We start from the raw sequence: 24,285 nt of genomic DNA, 5'->3' as shown, positions 1-24,285 counted from the left end.
GAGGGCCTCTCATTTATGTACTGACAACTGCTGGCCTCACCTGCAGATTAAGGCAACTGGGCAAGAGGCTTTACCTCAAATTCTGTTCCATTGTTTTTAACTGTTTAGAAGATACTGGGATTATTTTGAGGGCTGAATATTTTCCAAGTCTCTAAGGCCATTCCAAACATAGAACAGTCACTCTAACTGTGACATCAGACATTGTCATCTTCCACAGGCCCTAGCACAACCCCAGGCCTATGGCAGGTGCTGCTGACCTAGGGTGTGATCCACAGGTTTATTGGAGGGCTTGACAAGGCAGCCTTGATATTCATTCTGATGTCTTGTATTGAAGAGCAGTAGGACTGGTGTAGGTTGACAGGGAGAAAGGAAATGGGATTCATGAGGAGAACAGAAACAGGCCCTACAGGAGGTGGAGGGAGGGAATTCCACATCATACACAACATTGTGAAGAGGGTGGATGCCTCTTGGAGAAACAGAATGACATGGTTTCCCCTTTTCCTCAGTTATGGAATGTGAGGGCTGGGAAAGTATGTGGGAAGTCAGGGGTCCCTCCCTCATAGCACAGAGGAAATACAGGCGTGGAGAAGGCTCTAGAAATGAACATAGCTCCACAGCTCTAAGACAGTGGGGTCTGAGTGGTTCTCTCAGTCTCCCCTTTCCTTCTTATGGCTACCCCATCACTGCTCCTTCTCTGGACATTCTGCTACTTGCTTCACAGAACTGGAAGACTCCATCGCAGGCAGCCATCGGCAGGTAATTTATCTCTTTATATCCTCTTCCTCTGTTATCCTCTTTCTGATCTGTGAGCTTTTTTTTTTTTTAAGCTCTGATCCTTTTCCTCTTTCCCTGTCATGTGATTGTTCTCCTGAAGGCCTTGGTCTCATCCCACAGTTGAGGTTCTTGGGGTCTTCAGTGTTGATAAAATCCCTCTCCAGCCCCCCTGCCCACTGCCTTGGCATTGCTCTGTTTACTTACCCCCAGGTTGCAGCTTTGAATCTTTCTGAACTACCCTACAGGATCCAGGGAGGGATCCAGGCTGGGGATCAGAAGACCTGGACCCCACCCTGCTGGAGGACTTCCCAGTGACATCTGGGTCTGTTCTCGACACTCCCTTCACAGTGTCCTGCACTGGTATCTCTGGACATGCACAATTGTTCTCTTTCTCCCAGGTGGAAGAACGTTCTAAACCTGCAGAAAAAGCAACAAAGAAGCTGAAGGTGAAGAAGGAAAGGTGAGGGTGCAGCGGGCAGAATGACGAGGGGGAAGGAGACAAGTGCCTGTGTTCTTCATGGCTACATTCACTTTCTTCTTGTTCCATCAGGAAAACCAGTAAGCCCAGGAAGAATACCAGGCGGCATGCCCAGAACATTTTGCACATTTGTAAAATAAGTTAGAAACCGCTGAAGGCAAGTAAAGGATGCCCTGAGAACATCCTCCAGGAACAGACACCCACTCCATAGCATCAGTCTGCTGGACTGAGCCCTCCACAGGCTACTCAGTGAGGGAGATGCTGAGGTGCCGGTTGGACCACTGTGTGTGGGATTCTGAGGGCTGTGCACTGTGTTATTTGTCTGCAGTGACACTTAAGCTCACCAACATTTCATTTGGGGGGACCCAGTTCTGTCCTCCCAGCCCCTTGAAGCCAACAGGGAGCATCACTAGTTTATTCAGAGGGGACAGTAGGGTTTACTACGAATCCCCCTGGTTCAGGCCTCCTGGGAAAAGTGTGAGAGGGGTGGAGGCACTCCTAGGCTGTAGTCACATGAGCAAGCAGCCCACCCAGCCTAGTATTGCAGGCCAGCAGGCACTCAGTAGGTCCTGGTATGAAGCAGTGAACATGGTAAAATCCAAGAGGCACTGAGATATGCCCAGTCCCAGGGATCCTTCAGCTTCTGTGGAGCCCTAGGGTCCTGGGGTGGCCTCATTGCTTTCTTTTTCAAAATGAGGTTGGAGGCTTCTATATGTAGAGAGCACGGGTTTGGGCATTGACATTTCTGTATCTGTTTCGGATGCCAGCAAAGAAAAGCCCAGAAGACATGTCAGGGCTGCACTCACTTGGGAGGGGTTGAGGGAAGGATTCAGGAGCCTCTTTTTTAAAAATATATTTTCCAATCTTGAAATAAGGTACACATATGAATGTGTTGGTGTGTATATAAACACTGTTTTTTACTCTTTCAAATGGATGTCTTGTGACCCTTTTATGCTAGAATATACTAAAGTGAGAAATTTCTGTCTTACTAAAGCATGATTTTAAAAATTTCAATGCAGGCTGGGTGCGGTGGCTCACGCCTGTAATCCCAGCACTTTGGGAGGCTGAGGCAAACAAATCAGAGGGTCAAGAGATCAAGACCAGCTTGCCCAACGTGTTGAACCTCAGAGGTGGAGGTTGCAGTGAGCCAAGATTATGCCACTGTACTCCATCTTGGTCAGAGTAAGACTCTGTCTTAAAAAAATTACAATGCAAAGAAAGGTCTGGTGGGGATGTTAGAAAGACCAGGTCTTATTAGGCAATAACAATGATGTGCTCCAGGAAGCTATGCATACTTGATGTGCAGCTCTTCTGTCTGGATGGTACAGAGGATCTGGGTGACAAGGCAGGGTGACCCCTTCACCCTCTGTCATGAGATGACCTCCTCCTCCTAGGGTTCAGGGGCATGAGACTCTGCATGTTGATCCTGGAGTCCTTGAAATTCCCCCATTTCTCTGTGTCTATTTTACTATTTGGGGAACCAGCCCCCTGAATATGCCCATGTGAGTGCCCAAGTTCAGTTCTTCCATGACACTTACACTGTCTGTGGACAGATAACCCCTCATAAGAGAGCAGCACAGAGGCCTCTGTGCCTTGGCATCTGAGTAGATCTGACTGTGGGGAGCTCAGGGGCCCGAGGTCACCTTGCAGGGCCTGAGGAGCTCTCTGAGACCTGCACAGCCATCCCAGGGAACCCTTTCTCCCTCCACCTCTGTTCCTCCCCAGTGACTCTTGCACCTCTGTGTTGCAGATGCCTCGAACACCAGGAAGAACCCTCATGGAATGTCAACATGGCTCAAACTTGATGTGGATTCTGATTATTTGAAATCTGTGTTACTCTGAGAACTTTTATAATCTTTGCTTAATTTGTTTTTAAATATTTTCCTGATCTTAACCTCTGTTTTTTTAGAGGGCATAAATTGTTCTTGTGTTGTTTCTGTTTTACATTTTTTGATGAAGTTATTTTTCAATTGTTTTCAGCCTTTTTGAAGTTTTGTTCATCCAGTTTTGAGTTTTTGTAATTTTGATGGATATTTTTGTGTGTGATTTATTTCATTTTCTTAATGGCTTTTATCTTATTTTTAAAAAAAATTCATGTTATGGTAAGTTACATGAAGATAGAGCATGTTTATGTTTTGTAGTGGTTGATATTCTGTATGTATTTGACATATATAAGTGTTAACGGCCTCGTGCAGTGGTAACTGCCTGTAATCCCAGCAGTTTGAATGATCAATGCAGGAGAACTGCTTAATTCCAGGAGTTTAAGACCAGCCTGGGAAACATATTGAGATCTCATTCCTATAAAAAAAAATATACTTTTTAATTAGCTGGGTGTGGTGGCATCCATCTGTAGTCCCAGCTACTTTGGAGGCTGAGTGATGAGGATTGCCTGAGCTCAGGAGGTTGAGGCTGCAGTAAGCCATGACTACATCACCACTGCATTCCAGCCTGCGTGACAGAGCAAGACCTTCTTTTTTTTTTTCTGAAGACAGAGTTTCACTCTCGTTACCCAGGCTTTAGTGCAATGGCACGATCTCAGCTCACTGCAATCTCCGCCTCCTGGGTTTAGGCAATTCTCCTGCCTCAGCCTCCTGAGTAGCTGGGATTACAGGCACACACCACCATGCCCAGCTAATTTTTTGTATTTTTAGTAGAGACGGGGTTTCACCATGTTGACCAGGATGGTCTCGATGCCTTGACCTCGTGATCCACCAGCCTCGGCCTCCCAAAATTCTGGGTTAAAAAAGTGTTAGGAAGGACATTAACCTAGTCTCGGAGGCCAAAATCTCCTTTAAATCCTCCTCCTGCAAAGCAGTTCTGTGCCAGTTGATGCATTCATCACGGGCGTGAAGGAAAGTCTAGGGATAATTAATACTTTCCAGATGAAGCTAAATGATATGAATCTCTAATTTTGAACAGGGATAAGGGGAAAACAGATGAATGCAGAGTCTAACTGGAAAAATGCCTGGAGATGACTATAACAGAGCTTATTGTAAAAACATCTGCCTGGAAAGTGCTGTTAAAAAAATTAAAAATAAATAAAAAAAAATAAAAAGATCAAGCGGCAACAACAACAAAAGTGTTTATTGATACCAGTTATAAATCTAGCTGTTCATTGCAGAACAAAACCAGTTTGTTGCAGAAATAAGCACTTGGAGGGAAATGTTACATTTTCACTACAGGCCTTGAAGTCTGCTACCAGCTGTGGTCCTTTCAGGGTTCTGTGGTTCCTAGTTCCAGAGAAATCACTTGCTCCAGCGTAACGAGTGAAGAGTTCTTTAGATGATAGCTGCTGGACCTGGTTTTGCTGTTCTCTTCACTTTCTTGTAAGCCTTGTGTTGATGAAGTTCAGTTGTGTATTAGTGTACTAACTGTGTTTTGAGCTTCTCCAAGCATGTGCAAGCAATTTGAGAGGAGCTTCATATGTGCAAGGAATTTGAGAGAAGCATTTTAAGGATGTTTTATTTGGTGGGTCAGGTGAGAAAGATAACATGGGGGCAAGAAGAAAAGTTATTAATTAATGTAAAACCACCAGCTCTTCATCACCTAACTTATAATTTACAGACACTGAGCACATTGCGGTTTGAGAATGTGTTTGGTCCTTTTTGTAGCCTTGCACTGTGCTCTTTGGAGCTGTGGTGTGCTGCTTTTTCTCACAATTTTGTTTCCTGTAGATTGTTCTTGATGCTGGAAAACATTTTGAAGACAAGACTCTAAACAGTGACCTATGCCACACTACTTTATTAGAAAATGAAAAACTTACATTACTGACAATCTTGGAAGACTCTTCTTTTCTGCAGTGACCTGTATTTTCCTGGTCTTTACTTTGCTTCTCTGCTTTATTCTCCTTTTTTGTTGCAATAGTTAAAAGGCCAACTTCTGGGACGTTTTTATCCTCCTCTTTTCTTCCTACCTGCCAGCATTCAAAAGGCCATCTCTATTAAGGGATAAAATTCAAGAATTTATTTCTATATATTAATCCTGATATGATTTCACTTATCCTTCAGTTTAACATTTAGAGTACGAAGTTGTCATCTGGAGGTGCCACTCAGTATACAGCACTGTGTTTAGAAATTGGGGGAGCCATGAAATATTTAGCCTCTGTTCTCTGAGCCCTCAGCCAGGTGCAAAGAAGTGATGCAAAACCACATTTCAGATTGTGTTAATGTACACCCAGTTGTATCAGAATGTGCCTGGGAATAATGGGAGTCAGAAATTTAACTCAAAGGTATGGCTGAAGATTTATGAAATGAAATGGGTCCTGTGTAGGCCTTAGATGTGGGAGAAGGAGAATGTGTCAGGAAGCAGAAACAGTATCAGCAAAGGTGCTGCTGTGAGGCAGGTGGGCAGTGTTTGGGGAACAGCCAGGGGTTTTGTGTAACAGGTTTACAGCAACTGTGGGAGACTTGGTGAATAAGCCCAGAGAAGTAGGCTGGGGCCTACTTAAATTGAAAGTATGCATGGCTTTCAAGGCCAGCTGAGTGGTATATATAGAAACTATAAATAGTAGCACATTTATTAAGGACAACTTTTGTTACCAACGAGCTTTTAAACTTTTTTCGATTGTATAATAGGTGGATAAAGAATTATTGACCTGAATGTATTCAATCTTTGAGTGTTTTAGTATGCTAGATTATTGGAGGTGAAAGGGCTAAGTCAAGCAATGAGTGTTTTTGAGGCTTTTAATATTAATTGCAAAATTAACTTGTAAAAAGGCAGTGCCAGCTTAGACTGTGACAAAGAGTTCTTGTTATATTTTTTCCTTTCTGAGCTGGGTGTTACAACATGGAAACCCTCTGCAGTGTTTCCCCCCGCCCCCTGTTCCTCTCTTTCTTCCTTTTACTTCTCTTAGGATAGGGTCATCCATATGTTTCTGATAGAGGTAATCGTTTGCCACACCATTTTCTGAAGGGCCTACTCTCTTCCCATTTATTTGTGATGACACATTTATCCTACCCTAAGCTTTAATAACATGTTAGGATCTTTCTGTCCTGTCCTATTAAAGAGGTAAAATTTTTTATAATGACATACCTGAGTTAAGTTATAATAGTTTTGTCATGTCAAATATAAAAACAAGCCAGGTGTGGTGGCTTATTCCTGTAAACCCAGCACTTTGGGAGGTCAAAGCAGGTGGACCGCTTGAGTCCAGGAGTTAGAGACCAGCCTGGACAATATGGTGAAACACCATCTCTACAAAATAATACAAATTAGGCACAGTGGTGGATGCATATAGTTCCAGTTACTCAGGAGGCTGAAGTAAGATGGCTTGAGCGTGGGAGGTGAAGATTGCAGAAAGCTGAGATCACAACACTGCACTTCAGTCTGGGCAACAGAATGAGACTCTATCTCAAAAAAGATGTATACTTTATTGAATCATTTATATATGATTGTTATTTTATATTACATATTGTTTAGTTCACTACTTTAAAGCCTGCTTTATTTTTTCTTAATTTTATTGACTCATTTGTGCCTTAGTCTGTTTTATTATAAATTACTATTTAGTCACTACCTTGGAGCCTGTTTTCTTTTTTAAAAAATTTTATTACACTTTAAGTTCTGGGGTACATGTGCAAATCTTGCAGGATTGTTGCATAGGTACACACATGCCATGGTGGTTTGATGCCTCCATGCCCCCATTACCTACATCAGGAATTTCTCTTAATGTTATACCTTCCCAACCTCTTCAACCCCCACTATCCCTTCCTTAGTCCCACACCCCCAACAGACCACAGTGTGTGATGTTCCCCTCTCTGTGTTCATGTGTTCTCATTCTTCAACACCTACTTAGGACAGAACATGTGGTGGTTGGTTTTCTGTTCTTGTGTCAGTTTGCCGAGAATAGTTTCCAGATTCATTCATGTCCCTGCAAAGGACATGAACTCACCCGTTTTTATGGCTGCATAGTATCCCATAGTGTATATGTGCCACATATTTTTTATTCAGTCTATTATTAATGGGCGTTTGGGTTGGTTCCAAGTCCTTGCTATTGTAAACAGTGCTGCAACGAACATATGTATACATGTATCTTTGCACTAGTCCTCTCGTGTAACTCTCCAGATCCGGCTCCTGCCTGTGGTCGACACCTTTCCAGGCCCAGCATTGGCTTTTTGGCATCCTCTTTCAGCTCAGAACGTTTTCATGTCAGCCTCTCCAGTATCAGCTCTTCCTCCTGGCTACATTTACAGGCCCAACTCCTGCCTCACAACATTTGGCCTAGCTCCTGCTCAGCTCCTAGCAGTCTGTGTAGGCCCCAGACTTCCTCAAGTTGGGCTTTCCAGGCCCACCTTCCGCCTCTCAGTGGCTGGACAGACCCACTTCCTGCCTACCAACAGCCTCTCCAGGCCCAGCTCTTACCCTTGATGTTGGCCTCCCCAGGCCATTTCTGCTTGCCTGCCTGCCTGCCTCATGGCAGCTCCTGGCTCTCTGATGCCCTTTTTAGGCACATGTCATGCCTCACCATGGCCTCCCCAGGCTGATGGAGGCTCCTGCTTTTCGGCATCCTCTGCAGGCCCAGCTTGTTCTTTACTAGACCTTCCAGGCCTGCAGGCCCACTTCTCGGAAGCTTTTGGTGGCCTCTCTAAGCCCAGCTCATACGCTCATCCCTTTGTGGCCTCTCCAGGCCCAGGTGCTGCCTTCTGGCATCCATTCTGGGCAAGCTTTTCCTCATGGCTGCATCTACAGGCCCCCGACCTGTCTTGCAACAACCTCTGTGAACTCAGCTCCTTGTGGCATTTGTAGGCCCAAAAGGTCCTTAAATCAATCTCTTTAGGCCCACACAACTCATGCCTCACGATGGCATCTCCAAGATCAGCTCCTGCCCTCCGAATGCATCTCCAGGACCCAAATATGCTCAAGTCACCTACTATTGGCTTGGCTCCAGCTTCCTCCTGGTGGCCTCAGAGGCCCACATGTTCCTAAAGTTGGCCAATTTAGGCCCAGGTCCTGCCATCCTGGTGGCCTCTCTGGTTGCAAAACCTTCTCATGTTGGTTCCTCAAGGGTGAGCTTCTGTCTCCTAATGACCTCATTGGGCTTAGCTCCTGCCTCCCAACATCCTCTGTGGACTCAGCTTTTGCCCAGCTTCTGGTGTCCTGCATAGGCCTGAAAGGCTCATGGTGGCCTCCCCAGGCTCAGCTCCTGCTCTCTGTCGGCATCTACAGGCCCCAAAATTCCACAGGTTGGCTTCTCGCGGCCTGGCTCCAGCAACCTCCCAGTGGCCTGGGCAGGCCCAAATGGTCCTGATGTCAGCCTTTCCAGGCCCAGCTCCTGCCTCCCAGTGGCCTCTCCAGGCCCAAAGCCTCCTTTTGTGGGCTTTTCCAGGCCTGGCTCCTGCCTATGGTAAGCCCTTCCGGGCCCAGCCTCTGCCTCCTAGTGGATACAGGCATGCAATGTGTAATAATCACATCAGGGTAAATGGGATACTCCTCATCTTAAGCATTTATTTTTTCTTTATTTATTTTACAAACAATTCAGTTATGTTCTTTTCCTTTTTTATTTTTCTTTCTTTTCTTTTTTTTTTCTTTTTGCATTGGAGTGTAGCTCTGTCTCCCTGGCTGGAGTGCAGTGGTGCAATCTCATCTCACTGCAATGTCTGTCCCCGGGGTTCAAATTATTCTCCTGCCTCAGCCTCCTGAGTAGCTGGGACTAATTTTTGTATATTAAGTAGAGACAGGGTTTTGCTATGTTAGTTAGGCTGGTCTCAAACTCCTAGCAGGTGATCCTCCTGCCTTGGCCTTCTAAAGTTCTGGGATTGCAGGCATAAGCCACCACAGCTGGCTTCTTTCAGCTATTTTTAAATAAGTAAATTATTGTATACCATTGTCACTCTGTTATACTACAAAGTACTACATCTTATTCATTCTGACTGTATTTTCGTACTCATTAATTATTCCTGTGAACCCACTCCAGCCCACTATTCTTTCCAGCTTCTGGTAACCATCATCCTACTCTCTTATTTTCATAAGTTCAATTGTTTTAATTTTTAGCACCCACAAATGACTGGGAACATGCAAAATTTGTCTCTCTCTTTCTGACTTATTTTAGTTAATAAAATAGTCTCCAATTCTACTCATGGTGTTGCAAGTAACAGGTTTCTATTCTTTTTCATGGCTGAATAATACTCCATTGCATATATATACCACTTTTTCTTCATTCACCTGTTTTTTTGTTTCTTTTTTTTTTTTTTTTTGAGACGGAGTTTTGCTCTTGTTACCCAGGCTGGAGTGCAATGGTGTGATCTCAGCTCACCACAGTCTCCACCTCCTGGGTTCAGGCAATTCTCCTGCTTCAGCCTCCTGTGTAGCTGGGATTACAGCCATGCACCACCATGCCCAGATAATTTTTTGTATTTTTAGTAGAGACAGGGTTTCACCATGTTGACTAGGATGGTCTCGATCTCTTGACCTTGTGATCCACCTGCCTCAGCCTCCCAAAGTGCTGGGATTACAGGTGTGAGCCACTGCACCTGGCCCCATTCACCTGTTAATGGACACTTAGATTGCCTCCAAATCTTGACTATTGTGAATAATGTTGCAACAAATGTAGAAATGTAGATATTTCTTTGATATACTGATTTTCTTTCTTTTGGGTATATACCCAGCAGTAGAATTACTGTGTCATAAAGTAGCTCTCTTTAGTTTTTTTTGAGGTCTTTCCAAACCATTTTCCATAGTGGTTGCACTAATTTACATTCTCACCAAGAGTGTACCAAGGTTCCCTTTTCTCCACATCCTCATTAGCATTCGTTAACTGCCTATCATTTGGATATAAGCCATTTTAACTGGGATTGCATGATAGCTCATTGTAGTTTTGATCAGTGATGTTGAGCATGTTTTTATAAAGATGCCATTTGTATGTTTTCTTTTGAGAAATGTCTATTTAGATTTTTTGCCCATTTTAAATTAGATTATTGAGCTTTTTGTCCTATTAATTTTGTTTTTACCTAAGCTCCTTATATACTCTAGTTATTAATCCCTTAGATGGATTCAGGATTGGGTTTTGTCTTTATTTTACACTTAATTCTAAACCATTGAATGGTATCAAGTAAAGAATTGACATATTTATATTGGAAGATGACTTTGTGTATTTGCTACCTATTGCTGTGTAACATACTGGTCAGGTGCAGTGGCTCACCTGTAATCCCAGCACTTTGGGAGGCCAAGGCAGGCGGATCACGAGGTCAGGAGTTCAAGACCAGCCTGGTCAAAATGATGAACTCTTTCTTTACTAAAAATACAAAAGTTAACCAGGTGTGGTAGCTCACACCTGTAATCCTAGCTACTCAGGAGGCTGACGCAGAAGAATCACTTGAATCTGGGAGGTGTATGTTGCAGTGAGCTGAGATTGTGCCACTGCACTCTAGCCTGGGAGACAGAGTGAGACTCCATCTGAGAAAACAAACTAAAACAACAAAAAAATACCACCCCTAATTATACAGTTACAATGATACTTACTAGTCTTCTCACACTTCTGGAGGCTGACTAGACTCACTTAGGCAGTTCTGGCTCAGGATGTGGTTGCCTTCAAACAGTATGGTGTTAGAATACTGTCAAAGGTTTTCTTGCTCAAGTATCTCCTGGTTAATATGGGCTGTCAACCAGGGCATCAGCTGGGGCTATCCGGTGGAATACCCACACGTAACCTCCCTACATGGTCTGGGCTTTCTGACAAAATGGTGAATGGGTTCTAAGCACACCCACCCCAGGAAGGAGAGCCAAGTGGAAACAGTATCATCTTTTATGACCTAACTTTGGCAGGTCATGAGCAACACTTCACTGAATTCTACTTACAGATGCAGGAGACTATGGTCATTTTCAAGGGAAGAGAAACTAAATTCTATCTTTTGATAACAAGTGTAAAAAAATTTGAGGACAACTATTCAGAATAGTGGAGAGATGGAATCAATCTAAGTTTTCTTCCCTCGATGGAAAAAACAATAAAGAAAACGTGGCAGCCAGGCACAGTGGCTCACACCTTTAATACCAGCACTTTTGGAGGCCAAGGCGGGCAGATCATCTGAGGTCAGGAGTTTGACACCAGCCTGGCAAACGTGGCAAAACCCCTTCTCTACTGAAAATACAAAAAATAGCTGGGTGTGGTGGCACACACCTGTAATCCCAGCTACTTTGGGAAGCTGAGGCAGGAGAATCACTTGAGCTTGGGAGGCAAAGATTGCAGTGAGCTGAGATTGCATCACTGCACTCCAGCTGGGGTGAGAGAGTGAGACTCCATCTCAAAAAAAAAAAAAAAAAGAAAAAGAAAAGAAAAGTCCAACATTCAGAAAATGCTTTATATAATCAAAGTGAATCAATCAGAGTATAAAAGAACTACATTAACGCAACTGAAAAAACTGTGGAGATTAGAGATAGTAATCTAACACTGGGTTGTCAATTGACGACCCTGAGTTAAAGAACCTAAAAAAAACAAAAACATAAAACGGCTGGGCACAGCGGCTCATGCCTGTAATTCCAGTGCTTTAGGAGGCTGAGGTGGGAGGAAAGCTTGAGGCAAGGAGTTTGAGGAAAGCCTGGGCAATACACCAAAACCCCATCTCTACAAAAGTGACAAAACTTAGCCAGGTGTGGTGCACACCTGTAGTTCCAGCTACTCGGGAGGCTGAGGCAGGAAGATTTTTTGAGCCCACGAGTTTGAAGCTGCAGTGAAATATGATGACACCACTGTGTTCTAGAACTTGGGTGACAACAAAGCCCTATAGAAAGAAAGAAAAGAAAGAAGGAGAGAGAGAGAAAGGAAGGAAGGAAGAAAGAAAGAGGAAGAAAAAGAAAAAAGAGGGAGGGTGGGAGAAAGAGAGGAAGGGAGGGAAGGGAGGGAAGGGAGGGAGGGAGGGAGGGAAAGGAGGGAGAGTGAAAAAGAAAGAAAGGAAGAAATGAAAAGATAAGTAGGCAGTCAAAGGACACCCCATATACCTGGAAAAACTAATACAGAATTACTGGCCTAGAGCCAACCCTGGCTAAGGTACTGAACTTCAATGATAAAGAAAGGACGCTACTAGCCTTTCAGCAGGAGAACATAAGACACATGTTAGAAGAACCTCCAGCCAGCCCCAGGCCTTCCCATGGCCCCAGCCAGAACCAGATAATAGTAGAGTCAGAACTTGGAGGAAGAACTGAAGAAAATGAAAATGAATTAAGGATATTCTCCCAAGAAAGATGTCATTCAAGTATGCATGCATTAAACAGAAACTCTCAAACCAATTTCAAAAATACAGCAGCTGTGGGTGAAAATAGAAACTGCAGATTAAAAAGAATCATGACACTTGTATTTTTTATCATAATTTTAATGAATGTTGAATGAAGATACCACTTACACATATGCATTTATATGAAGTTCAGAAATTCTCCCACCTTACTTTAGTTTCTTGAGACAGTCTCACTCTGTTGTCCAGGCTGGAGTGGAATGGTGAAATCTCAGCTCACTGCAACCTCCACCTCCCAGGCTCAAGCAATTCTCATGCCTCAGCCTCTCAAGTAGTTGGGATTACAGGTACCCACTGTGACACCCAGCTAATTTTTGAATTTTTAGTAGAGACAAGTTTTTGCCATGTTGGCCAGGCTGGTCTCGAGCTCATGACTTCAAGTGATCCCACCCACTTTGGCCTTCCAAAGTGCTGGAATTGCAAGTGTGAGATAAGGTGCCTGGTCATATTACCTAATGTTGAGTAATTTATTGGTAGTTAAAAATTTCATGATTTGTTTTTTGCTTCTCTGTTTTCTCTCTCCTTTTTCTTTCTCTGACAGGGTCTTATTTTGTTTCCCAGGCTGATGCCTCAAACTCCTGGGTTCTGGCAAGCCACCTGCTCAGCCTTCTCAGTAGCTGGGACTATAGGTGTGCATTACAATAACTGTTTTTGTTTTTTTTTTTTTTTTACTTTTTATAGAGTTGGAATCTTGCTATGTCACTCATGCTGATCTCAAACTCCTGGCCTTGATCCATTCTTTTACCCTGCCTTCCCAAAGTGCTGGGATTACAGGTGTGAGCTATGGCACCCAGCCTTCTTCGTACTTTTCTATAGGATTTAGATTTTATGTAATAATTACAAACAATTTTTACAAAAGTAGTAGTCATTCTATTTTTAAAATTAAGCAGTGATTAAGAATGAGCTACAGAAAGTGGTATTTATTCAACACCTATTATATACTAGATATTTGGCATATAGTGGACCACCTAATCAATGCATCAAGGGAGGAATTATAATCTTTAATTTCCAAAAGAGGAAACTGATGCTTACAATTATTTCTTAGTGTTAGAGTTACACAGCTGCTGTCAAAACAAGTGTCTTCTCCCAGCAGCCTGCCCCCTGCTGGTTTTATCAACCCCCTACTTCCACCCCCACATCTGGGCACAAGAATGTACACACACACACACACACACACACACACACACACACACACACACTTCTGCAATATTCCATCTGCCTAGGCCAGGAACCTGTCCTGACAAACCAAATGCATTAACTATTTCCTGCTTAAAGCTGTTATTCAATCTCTCTATGATTTGGGAAACAGTTTCTGATTTCAAACTGATGAGGATTACACTAAGCTCTCAAGAGAAGTAATAATTGCAAAACATCCTAATCTATGTGAAAGGATATGATGATCAGATATATCCAGCCCTTTGTGATGCTCTGCTGTAAGGTGGTTGAGGTTGAAAGTACTATTGGCTCATTGTTGTCTTGGCCCATGGTCATTAATAATGATACTTTGTACTTCTTTCATGTTTCTGCTAAGGGTCATTTCACAATCTGGAAGAAGCTTATCAATTTCTAGGTATTCAAATATCTCTTTCACAGTGTGTGTGTGTGCATGTGTGTGCTATGAAAATATATACACCTATATATTCACATATGAACATACACACATGTATCTGCAAATATATATATTTATAGTATGCTAATTAAAAATTAAACTTTTAATAATCCATGAAAAGATAATAGCAGGCCAGATATAGTGGCTCACACTTGTAATTTCAGCACAGAAGTATGTTGGGGGGGAAGATCACTTGAACCCAGAAGTTTTAAACTGGCCTGGGAAAAATGGTGAGACTCTGTCTCTACAAGAAATATAAAAATTAGATGGGCATGATGGCTCATACTTGGTGTCCCAGCTATTCAAGAATCTAAGGTGGGAGGATCACTTAAGCCAAGAAGGCAGAGGTTGCAGTGAGCTGAGATCACACTACTGCACTTTAACTTGCATGACAAAGTAGTATTTGCCTAAAAAGAAAATTGGTATCCCAGAAAACTTTAAAATATCTACACATTCATAAATGTCACAAATGTATATAATCATCAATATATTGATCATAAAGTAAATTCTTAATACTTGATGATGAGCAAATGTTAGGCCAGCCATGATGGCTCAAGCTTGTAATCTCAGCATGTTGAGAGGCCCAGGCAAGAGGATTTCTTGTGTCCAAAAGTTTAAGGCCTGAGGGATCTGTGGGGATCACTCCCGTGTGAGGCCCCTAGGAAATGGGCCTTGCCATATGGTGAGCTTGGGCCCAGACACAGATCCCCGGTTGGGGGAGTCAAGCTGAGGGAAAGCAGGAACCAAGAGAGGGACTATGCTATTCAAAATAATTAACAGACATTACTTTATGGATATGAGGACTTGGGAGGCATTGTGTCCACTTTTGTCTCCTTATGGTTTATTGCTTGATTGTGTTCATTTTGGACCCTTGTTACCTTCATTGTAAAGTATTAAGTATTTACACTTGGTAACTTACTGGGTGTAACTGTAACTTACTTACCATAACTTACTGGGCATAACTGACTTACTGGCCTTAACTTACTTACTGGGCATAACTTAGTGGGTGTAACTTGCTTACTGTAACTTAAGTATGTTGATCTGGCGTAAACAACATTAACTTCAGAAAAGTATATAATGGAACATATTGCAAAAATAAAATTGCTGCTTGGACATAGCCTAAGCCAGCCCTCCAGACTCCATTTTTCTTTTTTCTTTCACTTCCTTGCACTCTCTCCCTCAGGTTGAATGAGACATCTATGTTGGTGGTCTCAGGGACTCCCGCAGGTTGGTAGCCCCCCGGCAGACGTGCTGGACCCCAACATCTGGCGCCTGAACAGGGACCTGATTACAAGAGGTACAGTGACGCACCCCAAATCAGAGGAGACAAGGTAAGGCCGTGGTTCTTGTAGTTCTGGACTCAAAATTCATCTGGAGTAAAATATGGGGCAATGTGACTCCAGAAATCAGTCTATGTTCACAAAATTATTACATCAAATGTTAAGAAATAGAGGTGCTGATGTAAAAATGAAACATGTTTCTAAGTTTTTAGATATTGTTTACGAATTGTGCCCATGGGTCCCTGAGGAGGGATTGTTAGATGAATCTACCTGGAGTAAAATAGGAACTAAGATTGAGAAATACACCGCCACTCATCAATCTTCCCCACAGGCAGAACTGCTTCTTTCGGTTTGGCTGCAGCTGTGCCACGCTGTCTGCCTGTCTGCTGCTTCTCTTGCTTCTAATCCCTCTTTTTTCTTTTACAAATCTAACCCTGATGATGGAGGGGGCGGCTGTAATTTACCACCTTGTAATCCTCTAAACTAGCCTGATTCTGACCTTGGAGTCAGACCCAGAGCCGGAAATGGAGGAGCTCAGGACGAAGGGATTGGAACCGAAGTAAAAAACAGTGTTTCAGAGAATGCGCAGGTAAGTGCTTTGGCCGCTTCCTTAATTCTCTCCCCTGAGCAATTTTCCAGGCTCCTGGATTTGCTTTCCAAACCTGCTCAGGCTTTTCCTGTAGTTACTACACTTTCCTCTAAGCCTGTGGTGTGCTCTACCTCGCAAGAAACTATTCTTGCAGCCACTTATGCCTTTGAATTTATGAGACAGAGATTTCCTGATTCTGACTTCCACCTCGTGTAGAAGTGACCAATCAAAACGATGAGATCGCCCGCCACTATGAACCTATTCCGCCAAAATTCATGAAAGATTTCAAAGAGGCAATGAGTAATTACAGACCTACTGCACCTTATACTCTGTCTTTACTTGAAAATTTTGGTACTAAGGCTATAACCCCTGCAGACTGGCATTGCGTCACCAATGCCTGCCTTTCAGGTGGCGACTACTAATTGTGGAAACCTTATTATGATGATGCCACTTTCGATTTGGTGGAAAAAAATGAGAGACAAAGAGTGGGAGTCAATTTACAGATGCTGAAAGGCACAGGTGATTATGAGGATGTTCAGGAACAAGTTGCCCTCCCAGAAGCCGCATTTGGGCAGGTAAATGCTTTAGCTTTGCATGCCTATAGAAAGCTTCCCACTCATGGAGAATTTACTAATGAAATTACCAAAATTAAACAGGGAAATGAGGAACCTTACCAAAATTTTGTCTCTTGATTAATGCAGGCAGTCAAATGGCAATTTGGAGATAGTGAGTCAGCTCAATTATTTACAAAACAATTGGCCTATGAAAATGCTAATACTACTTGCCAGTCCATTCTCCGTCCATGGAGAAAATCTTCCCTTGCGGAATACATCTGGCAATGTGCAGATGTTGGGCCAGCCTATCAGCAAGGTTTAGCCATGGCCGCAGCACAAAAGGGACTTTTCGTGTTGGCCTTTTTAAGGCAGCAGCAACAGCAAAATCGTAGGCCATCTGTGAAGTGCTTTCGATGTGAACAGTCTGGTCACGTTGCTAAAAACTGCCCTCACCCTGTTGGCATTGCTTCCCCCCAGCCTGTGCCATCTTTCCCTCCCATGCAGCAAAGGCCTTGCCAGCCTGGTGAGTGTCCTTGGTGTCACTGTGGCAGCCATTGGGCCAATGAGTGTAGATCTAAAAGGGATGCTCAAGGAAATTCTCTTCTCCCTAATTCGGGAAACTCCCATAGGGGGTCGCCTCGACCCCCGCAACCAATCGAGGCTTTTCCTCTTCTTCGACCTACTGTTCAGGACTTGACCTCTGTCTCACCACTGAAATCCTATTAACGCCTGATTCCGGTCTGATTCCGGTTCCACCAGGTATTTTTGGCCCATTACCAGATGGATATATAGGTCTTTTGTTAGGACGTAAGGCAATTCCACATATTGTACCCACTATTGTTGATCAAAGTTTCTCTGGAGAACTGACTGTGCTAGCTTCTACTGCTGGAGGGGTAGTTACATTACAGCCAGGCTCTCCCTTCACGCAGCTTCTGCTTGTGCCTCACAAAGAGAGCGCTATCTCAGGTACATCCCCTCCTTGGGACAAGAAAGATCCTTCTTACCTGTGCTGGGTACAAGCCATTTTGGCATCATGACCAGAAATGATTATTACCATTAATGAAAAGAAATTTAGGGGCCTTTTAGACACTGGAGCAGATGTTTCTGTAATCTCCTCAGAGTTTTGGCCCCCTGCATGGCCTGTCACACAGGCTTATATGTCTCTGCAGGGTATAGGCACTTCTTCTGACCCTTATCAGTCTTCCCAATTGTTATCTTGGTCAGATGAAGAAGGCCATAGTGGCTCTTTCCATCCATATGTTTTGCCCAACATTCCCATAAACTTGTGGGGCTGTGACATTTTACAGTCTATGAATGCTCATTTAGTTACTTCTAGCCCAGCCTTGGATATCATGATGAAACAAGGCTTCCATCCTTCTAAAGGTCTTGGTCAAAATTTATAAGGTGACCTTATGCCCTTGGAAGTTGTTCATAAAAATCATCGTTCAGGGTTAGGGTTTTTTTCCAACGGGTTACTGTGACTCCTGGCACCCACGCTGATTCCATCACTTGGCTTTCTGATTCTCCTGTGTGGGTAGACCAGTGGCCTCTGTCTGCTGAAAAGATTGCTGCAGCTAGAGAGCTGGTCCAGGAACAGCTTGCAGCTGGCCATTTAAGGCATTCTAATAGCCCATGGAATACTCCTGTTTTTGTCATTAGAATGAAATCTGGTAAATGGAGACTTTTACAAGACCTTAGGAAAGTGAATGAAATTATGGAAGTCATGGGACAACTGCAACCTGGACTCCCTTCGCCTGTTGTTTTTCCTCAAAATTGGGAATTACTAGTTATTGATTTGAAAGATTTCTTCTTTTCCATCCCCTTGGCACCTCAAGATTGCTGCAGGTTTGCCTTCAGTGTTCCTGCTACCAATTTTGACAGGCCTTTTGAGCACTATGAGTGGACTGTTCTGCCTCAAGGTATGGCGAATAGCCTCACCTTATGTCAGAAATTTGTTGCTCAGGTAATTGCGCCCCTCTGTGAGCGCCATCCAGATGTTCTTTTGCTACATTATATGGATGATCTCCTTTTGGCTGCTCCTTCCCCCGGCCTCCTACAGGAAGCCTTTAGGGATTTAAGCGACCTCCTTACAAATTCAAACTTAGTTATATCTCCTGACAAAGTCCATAAAGTAACGCCTTTCCATTATTTGGGTCACCTCATTGACTTCAATCAAGTGTCCTATTAAGACTCCTGTGTTATCTACTGCCCATCTCAGTACATTGAATGATTTCCAAAAGTTTTTGGAAGATATTAACTGGATCAGGCCTAGTCTTAAATTAACTACTGGTCAGCTTAAGCTTCTTTTTGATATGCTCAGAGGCCCCACAGACCCAAAGTCTCCCCGGACACTTACTGATAAAGCTAGACATGCCTTGCAATTGGTGCAAGATGCTCTCTCTGAACAAAAACGAAACCATGTCACTATTGGAGTGTCTTGGTGTTTATGCATTTTACGCACCTCTTACACCCCCACAGGTCTTTCCTGGCAAAAGGGAATCTTGGAGTGGCTCCATCTGTCTGCCAGTCTGCCTCGTATTGTTACTCCTTATCGTGACTTAGTGTCTATGCTAATTGCCAAATGCCGCCTCAGAGCACTTACTCTCTTTGGCTCTGACCCATCTATTATGATTGTGACTTACACCGCCCAAGAGCAATCTTGGTTGTGGTCATTTTCTGACTCATGGCAAATAGCTCTTGCAAATTTCACAGGACAACTTTCCTGCCACTATCCCAAAGACAAAATACTGCATTTTTATTCCAAATGTAATCTTATTTTCCCCAAGACATGTTCTTTGCAGCCAATTTCTCAGTCCACTTGGCATTTACAGACAGTTTCTCAAACGCACTTGCCACTGGACAAATTGATGATGTTCCCTTCTTTCCAGACACCTGAAACTTCCACCCAAAGGGTGGAATTGCTTGCTGTTCAACATGTGCTCTCCACTTGTAATCAATCAGTTAATATATACTCTGACAGTCAATATGTAGTTAACCTGATCAGTCTGCTGGAGACAGCGCCCTTGTCATTTTCTGACAGTTCTGCTATAATACACCTATTTCTTCCTTTACAGCAGACTATCTGCAAGCGGACTCATCAATTTTTTATTGGTCACATTCATGCACATACTGATTTACCTGGTCCTCTTTCTGCAGGCAACAGACATGCTGATGGTTTTACTCGACCAGTTGTAGCCCCTGCGCTTTCTCCCTTACAGCAGGCTGAAGCATCTCATGCCTTACATCATCAAAACTCCCGTAGTCTGTGGCTACAATTTCAGATCACCAGAGAACAGGCTCGTGCCATTGTTAAGCAGTGTCCTGCCTGTATAATTCACTTACCTCAACCCACACACACTAGAGTAAACACTCGTGGCCTACAGCCTGGCCACATCTTTCAGATGGATGTCACCCATATTGCTTCCTTTGGTCATTTAAAATATGTGCATGTAACTATTGACACTTTTTCTCATTTCATAATAGCTTCAGCCCATACAGGAGAGGCAGTCAAGGATGTGACTGCTCATTGTCTACTCGTGTTTTCCAACCTAGGTGCACCAAAAATTTTAAAGACTGATAGTGCTCCAGCTTACACCGGTTCTTCATTCCAAACCTTTTGTTCTCAATTTCAGGTGATTCATAAGACAGGAATTCCCTATAATCCTTAAGGACAAGGAATTGTTGAACATGCTCATGCCACTGTTAAAACTTTTTACTTAAACTAAATAATTCACCTCCTTCCTTTTGCAAGTCTCCACATGATGTACTTAGGCATGCTGTTTATGTTCTAAATTTTTTAACCCTTGATTCCCAGGGCCACTCAGCAGCTGATCATTTCTGGCACCCAACGGACTCAGCCACGCCTATGGTGTTATGGAAATACTTATTCTCTAATCAATGGAATGGCCCTGACCCTGTATTAGTTTGGGGAAAAGGTCACATTTGTGTCTTTCCTAGATCTGCCCCCTCACCTATCTGGGTTCCTGAATGCCTGGCCAAGCATGAATTCCCCACCAGGCAGTGCAAATGACCTGCTACCCAGTCTTCATCATCTCTGGCTGATGCCACCACCACCTAGCCGACACCGCTGGACTCGCTCGATCAGCGAACTCCCAGACTCTGCAACGGGACAGCCCCCTGCCGACGTGGGCCCAGATGCCCGTCTAACTGCTGAAGCAGCCACCCTGGTCTCATATTCCGGACAATCCCATTCTCCTACTGTTATGTTTATTGCTATAATGGCTATATTGTCTTGTCATTTGGCACAGGTCTTCCCTCTCCCTGATTCTCATGTTTTGTGGGCTTACATTCCCGATCCTCCTTTTCTTCGACCTGTTACCTGGAATGATCCTGCCTTCCCTGTCTACATTAATGATACTTCTATTCTTGGCTTCCCCTCTTCTTCTCATATTACTCCTCAAGTTTCTACCTACACGTACTCTGCCCAGGCTGTTGCCCCTTTCATGTGCTTCTTCACCTCCAAAATCTGGGACCATGATTTCTCTGCCAATGTCTATTCCCCTCCTTCTATTCCTCTTTCTTTTTCCGGTCCTTATTCCTTCGATCTTGGAATTCGCTGACTTCATACCTTTCCTGGGCCCCCGACCTCTTCCCAGGAAACCGTTTATTCTCATGACTGGATACTCAACTATGTGGGAATTAGAGAAACTTACAATTTTTCCTCCACTCAGCGATTTCCACTCATTGAGCACCATCGTTGTCAACCTTCTAACTCCTCTTTGGACCACATTGTCAGTTCTGTTTTCCTAACCAAAAGCAAGCTATTATACCCTGCCTTCTGGTTTCTCCTTATTTGACTGGTCTGTTCCTCATCCTCTTGGCATTGCCTTAGCTCGTTATAAAACACCTGGTGGTTGGAGCACTTTTATTTACACTACCTTCTCTGGCAAAGTTTATACCTCTCTCTGGAAGCTGTTTATATCCTTATTTCCTACGTTTGTTTGTGCTGGTTCCCACAGTTTATCTTATCCCACTAGGCATACTATTTATACTCAATCTTGCGACGCTTCTCCTTATGCTATTATTGCTGGTAATGTTTCCATTACCCGAGCTTCTGGCTCATATTCCATTTATTATGAAAATTGTATTCTTACCAACTGCATTGATTCTTCCTTTTTTCCTGTTCATACCCTTCTTGTGCACCAGCCCCCCCTACATTATGTTACCCGTTAACGTTTCTGGACCTTGGTATGATGAAAAAGCCCTTCTTATTTTCCAACAAGTTCATGATCTTATGATCCATCCTAAACGTTTCCTTGGTATTCTCATTGTTAGCATTATTGCTGTAGTTTCAGTTGTGGCCACTGTGGCTACCGTGGCTGTTAGTCTTGCTCACAGTGTCCAAACTGCTACTTATGTTAATCACCTTGCAAAGAATATTTCTGTTATGATGGGAACTCAAATGGATATTGATAAGAAAATTGATGAAAAACTTAACGTTTTGGAACAAACTGTTAGTATTCTTGGTGATAAACTTTATAATATTCAGAACCGCCTGGCCCTTCGTTGCCATGCTGATTATAAATATATTTATGTTACTAATACTCCTTATAATGACACTAAATGGCAGTGGCCTCTTGTTAAGGCTCATTTACAAGGAATTTGGACTCATGACAATTTATCTCTAAATGTTTTCAAGCTTCAGCAGGAAATTCATGCCATTGATTTTCTCATCAAAACTTGCCTGAGGATGACACAATCGCCCATAATATTGTGGACACCTTGTCTTCCTGGGTACATGGAGTTCATCTCCCATCCTTTTCCTCTTTAATTGGTATTGAAGTGGTTTTACTCCTTCTTAGAGTCCTTCTCCCAGTACTCTTTCGCCTTGTGTTCTCCTCCCTTCAACAATTGCGGCTCAAGCTTTTTGAGTTGCATCTAAAAACAAAAGGGAGAACTGAGGGATCTTTGGGGATTACTCCCATGTGATGCCCCTAAGAAATGGGCCTCACCATACGGTGAGCCTGAGCCCAAACACAAATCCCCAGTTGGGGGAGTCGAGCTGAGGGAAAGCAGGAACCGAGAGAGGCACTATGCTATTCAAAATAATTAACAGACATTACTTTATGGAGATGAGGACTTGGGAGGCATTATGTCCACTTTTGGCTCCTTATGGTTTATTGCTTGATTGTGTTCATTTTGGACCCTTGTTACCTTCATTGTAAAATATTAAGTATTTACAGTTGGTAACTTACTTACCATAACTTACTGGGTGTAACTGTAACTTACCGTAACTTACTGGGCGTAACTGACTTACTGGCCTTAACTTACTTACTGGGCATAACTTAGTGGGTGTAACTTGCTTACTGTAACTTAAGTATGTTGATCTGGCGTAAACAACATTAACTTCAGAAAAGTATATAATGGAACATATTGCAAAAATAAAATTGCTGCTTGGACATAGCCTAAGCCAGCCCTCCAGACTTTTCTTTTTTCTTTCACTTCCATGCACTCTCTCCCTCAGATTGAATGAGACATCTACATTGACGGTCTCGGGGACTCCTGCAGGTCAGTAGCCCCCTGGCAGATGTGCCGGACCCCAACAAAGGCCAGCCACGGAGTGAGAACCAACCTCTCCAACAAAGTCAGAAATTAGTCAGGGATGGTGACGTTTGCCTGTAGCTACTCAAGATGCTGATTTAGGAGGATTTATTGAAGCCAAAAGTTTAAGACCGCAGTGAGCCATGATCACATGATGACACTCCAGCCTTGTTGAAAGAATAAGAGGCTAAGGAAAAAAACTGTAAAAAATATAAAAACAGAAGACATGAAATAAGAAGGTGCTATGTCCAGGGCAAAGACTAACAGCCCAAGCAGAGGCCCATTCCCTTCTGAACCCCCAGAAGACAAGACAAACCATGAGACAGTAAGTAAAACAGGCACCACTGTGAAAAACAAAGGCAGAATTTATTACAAATCTGACAGAAATGCACTGTCAAGGTTACAAGTGGAGACAGGTGTTTTGAAAACACACACTGGTGTGAAGTAAACAAATGAGAGTCCAGGGAAGCTTTAAGCTTTTGACTGCTGTTAACCATCAATGACCTAAAAAGCTGAATCCAGAAGAGACAACTGTGAGACAAGTGCAGCATCAGAAAAGGCAACCATAAGGCAGGAGATGACCTTGAGTGTTCAATAAAAGGCAGAAGATAAGCCTGGAGAGGCCATGTGAGGCTGCAGCAGGTCTAACAAAGGCTGCCATGAAAAAGAAGCTGAATCTTGAGAGGCAAATGTGAGGCATAAGATAATCCTGAAAAAGCGACAGTGAGGGAAAACATAGGCCTGCAAAGTCAGCTGAAAAACATGTAGTAACTAGGCCTGAGAAGGCCCACGTGGGGCAAAAGCTGGGCCTTGAAAGGCTATTGTCAGGCAGGAGCTGGAGCTGTCTAGGCCACTGGGAGGCCAAAGGTGGGTGAGAAAAGCCAGACTGGAGGAAGGCTGGGGCCTACAGAGGCTGCCAGGAGATGGGCAGGAGCAGGACAAAATGTGATTGTTGTGAGGCAAGAGTTGAACCTGTAGATGCAGCCAGGAGGAAGAGATGGGCCTGGAGAAGTCCAATTGACAAGATTCTGGTGTGGGAGAAGATGCCAGAAAGCCAACTTTGAGCATAATAAGGTCACCAGGGAGGCACCAGCTTGGCCTAAAGAAGCCACTGAGAGGCCAGAGCTGGGCCTGTAGATACATGCTGCCAAAAACACGGGAGCTGAGCCTGATAGGAGACCATGCTGAGGCCAAGAGCTGGGCCTCCAAGTGCTGAGCCATGAGCTC

General features: G+C 43.5%; 2 protein-coding genes across 15 annotated transcripts in view; one reads left to right on the top strand and one right to left on the bottom strand.

Annotated features, from left to right (window-relative positions):
* Nucleotides 1-22,930, top strand: part of FAM153A (family with sequence similarity 153 member A) — a 54,696-nt gene extending 31,766 nt beyond the window's left edge. For 9 of the 14 annotated variants that reach the window (XM_078332949.1, XM_078332942.1, XM_078332945.1 and 6 more), the window contains 5 exons: nt 722-756; nt 1,173-1,234; nt 1,325-1,409; nt 3,003-3,354; nt 15,258-22,930. In XM_078332949.1, the coding sequence (XP_078189075.1) occupies nt 722-756; nt 1,173-1,218 (81 nt within the window). In that variant the 3' untranslated portion in view covers nt 1,219-1,234; nt 1,325-1,409; nt 3,003-3,354; nt 15,258-22,930. Of the gene's footprint in view, nt 1-721; nt 757-1,172; nt 1,235-1,324; nt 3,355-4,171; nt 12,035-15,257 lie in introns of those variants that run through there. The other 5 variants (XM_078332943.1, XM_078332948.1, XM_078332941.1 and 2 more) reach the window with 5 other exon arrangements.
* The window catches only part of ANKRD30A (ankyrin repeat domain 30A), a 215,475-nt gene continuing 213,404 nt past the window's right edge, over nt 22,215-24,285 (bottom strand). The window contains exon 42 of the mRNA XM_078332937.1: nt 22,215-22,395. The gene's annotated coding sequence lies outside the window, so the exon portion shown is untranslated. The remainder of the gene's footprint in view (nt 22,396-24,285) is intronic.

The sequence above is a fragment of the Callithrix jacchus genome, chromosome 7, assembly GCF_049354715.1.
Source record: "Callithrix jacchus isolate 240 chromosome 7, calJac240_pri, whole genome shotgun sequence".
NCBI classification, from domain to species: Eukaryota; Metazoa; Chordata; class Mammalia; order Primates; family Cebidae; genus Callithrix; species Callithrix jacchus.
This window is presented reverse-complemented; position numbering and strand designations above follow the sequence as displayed.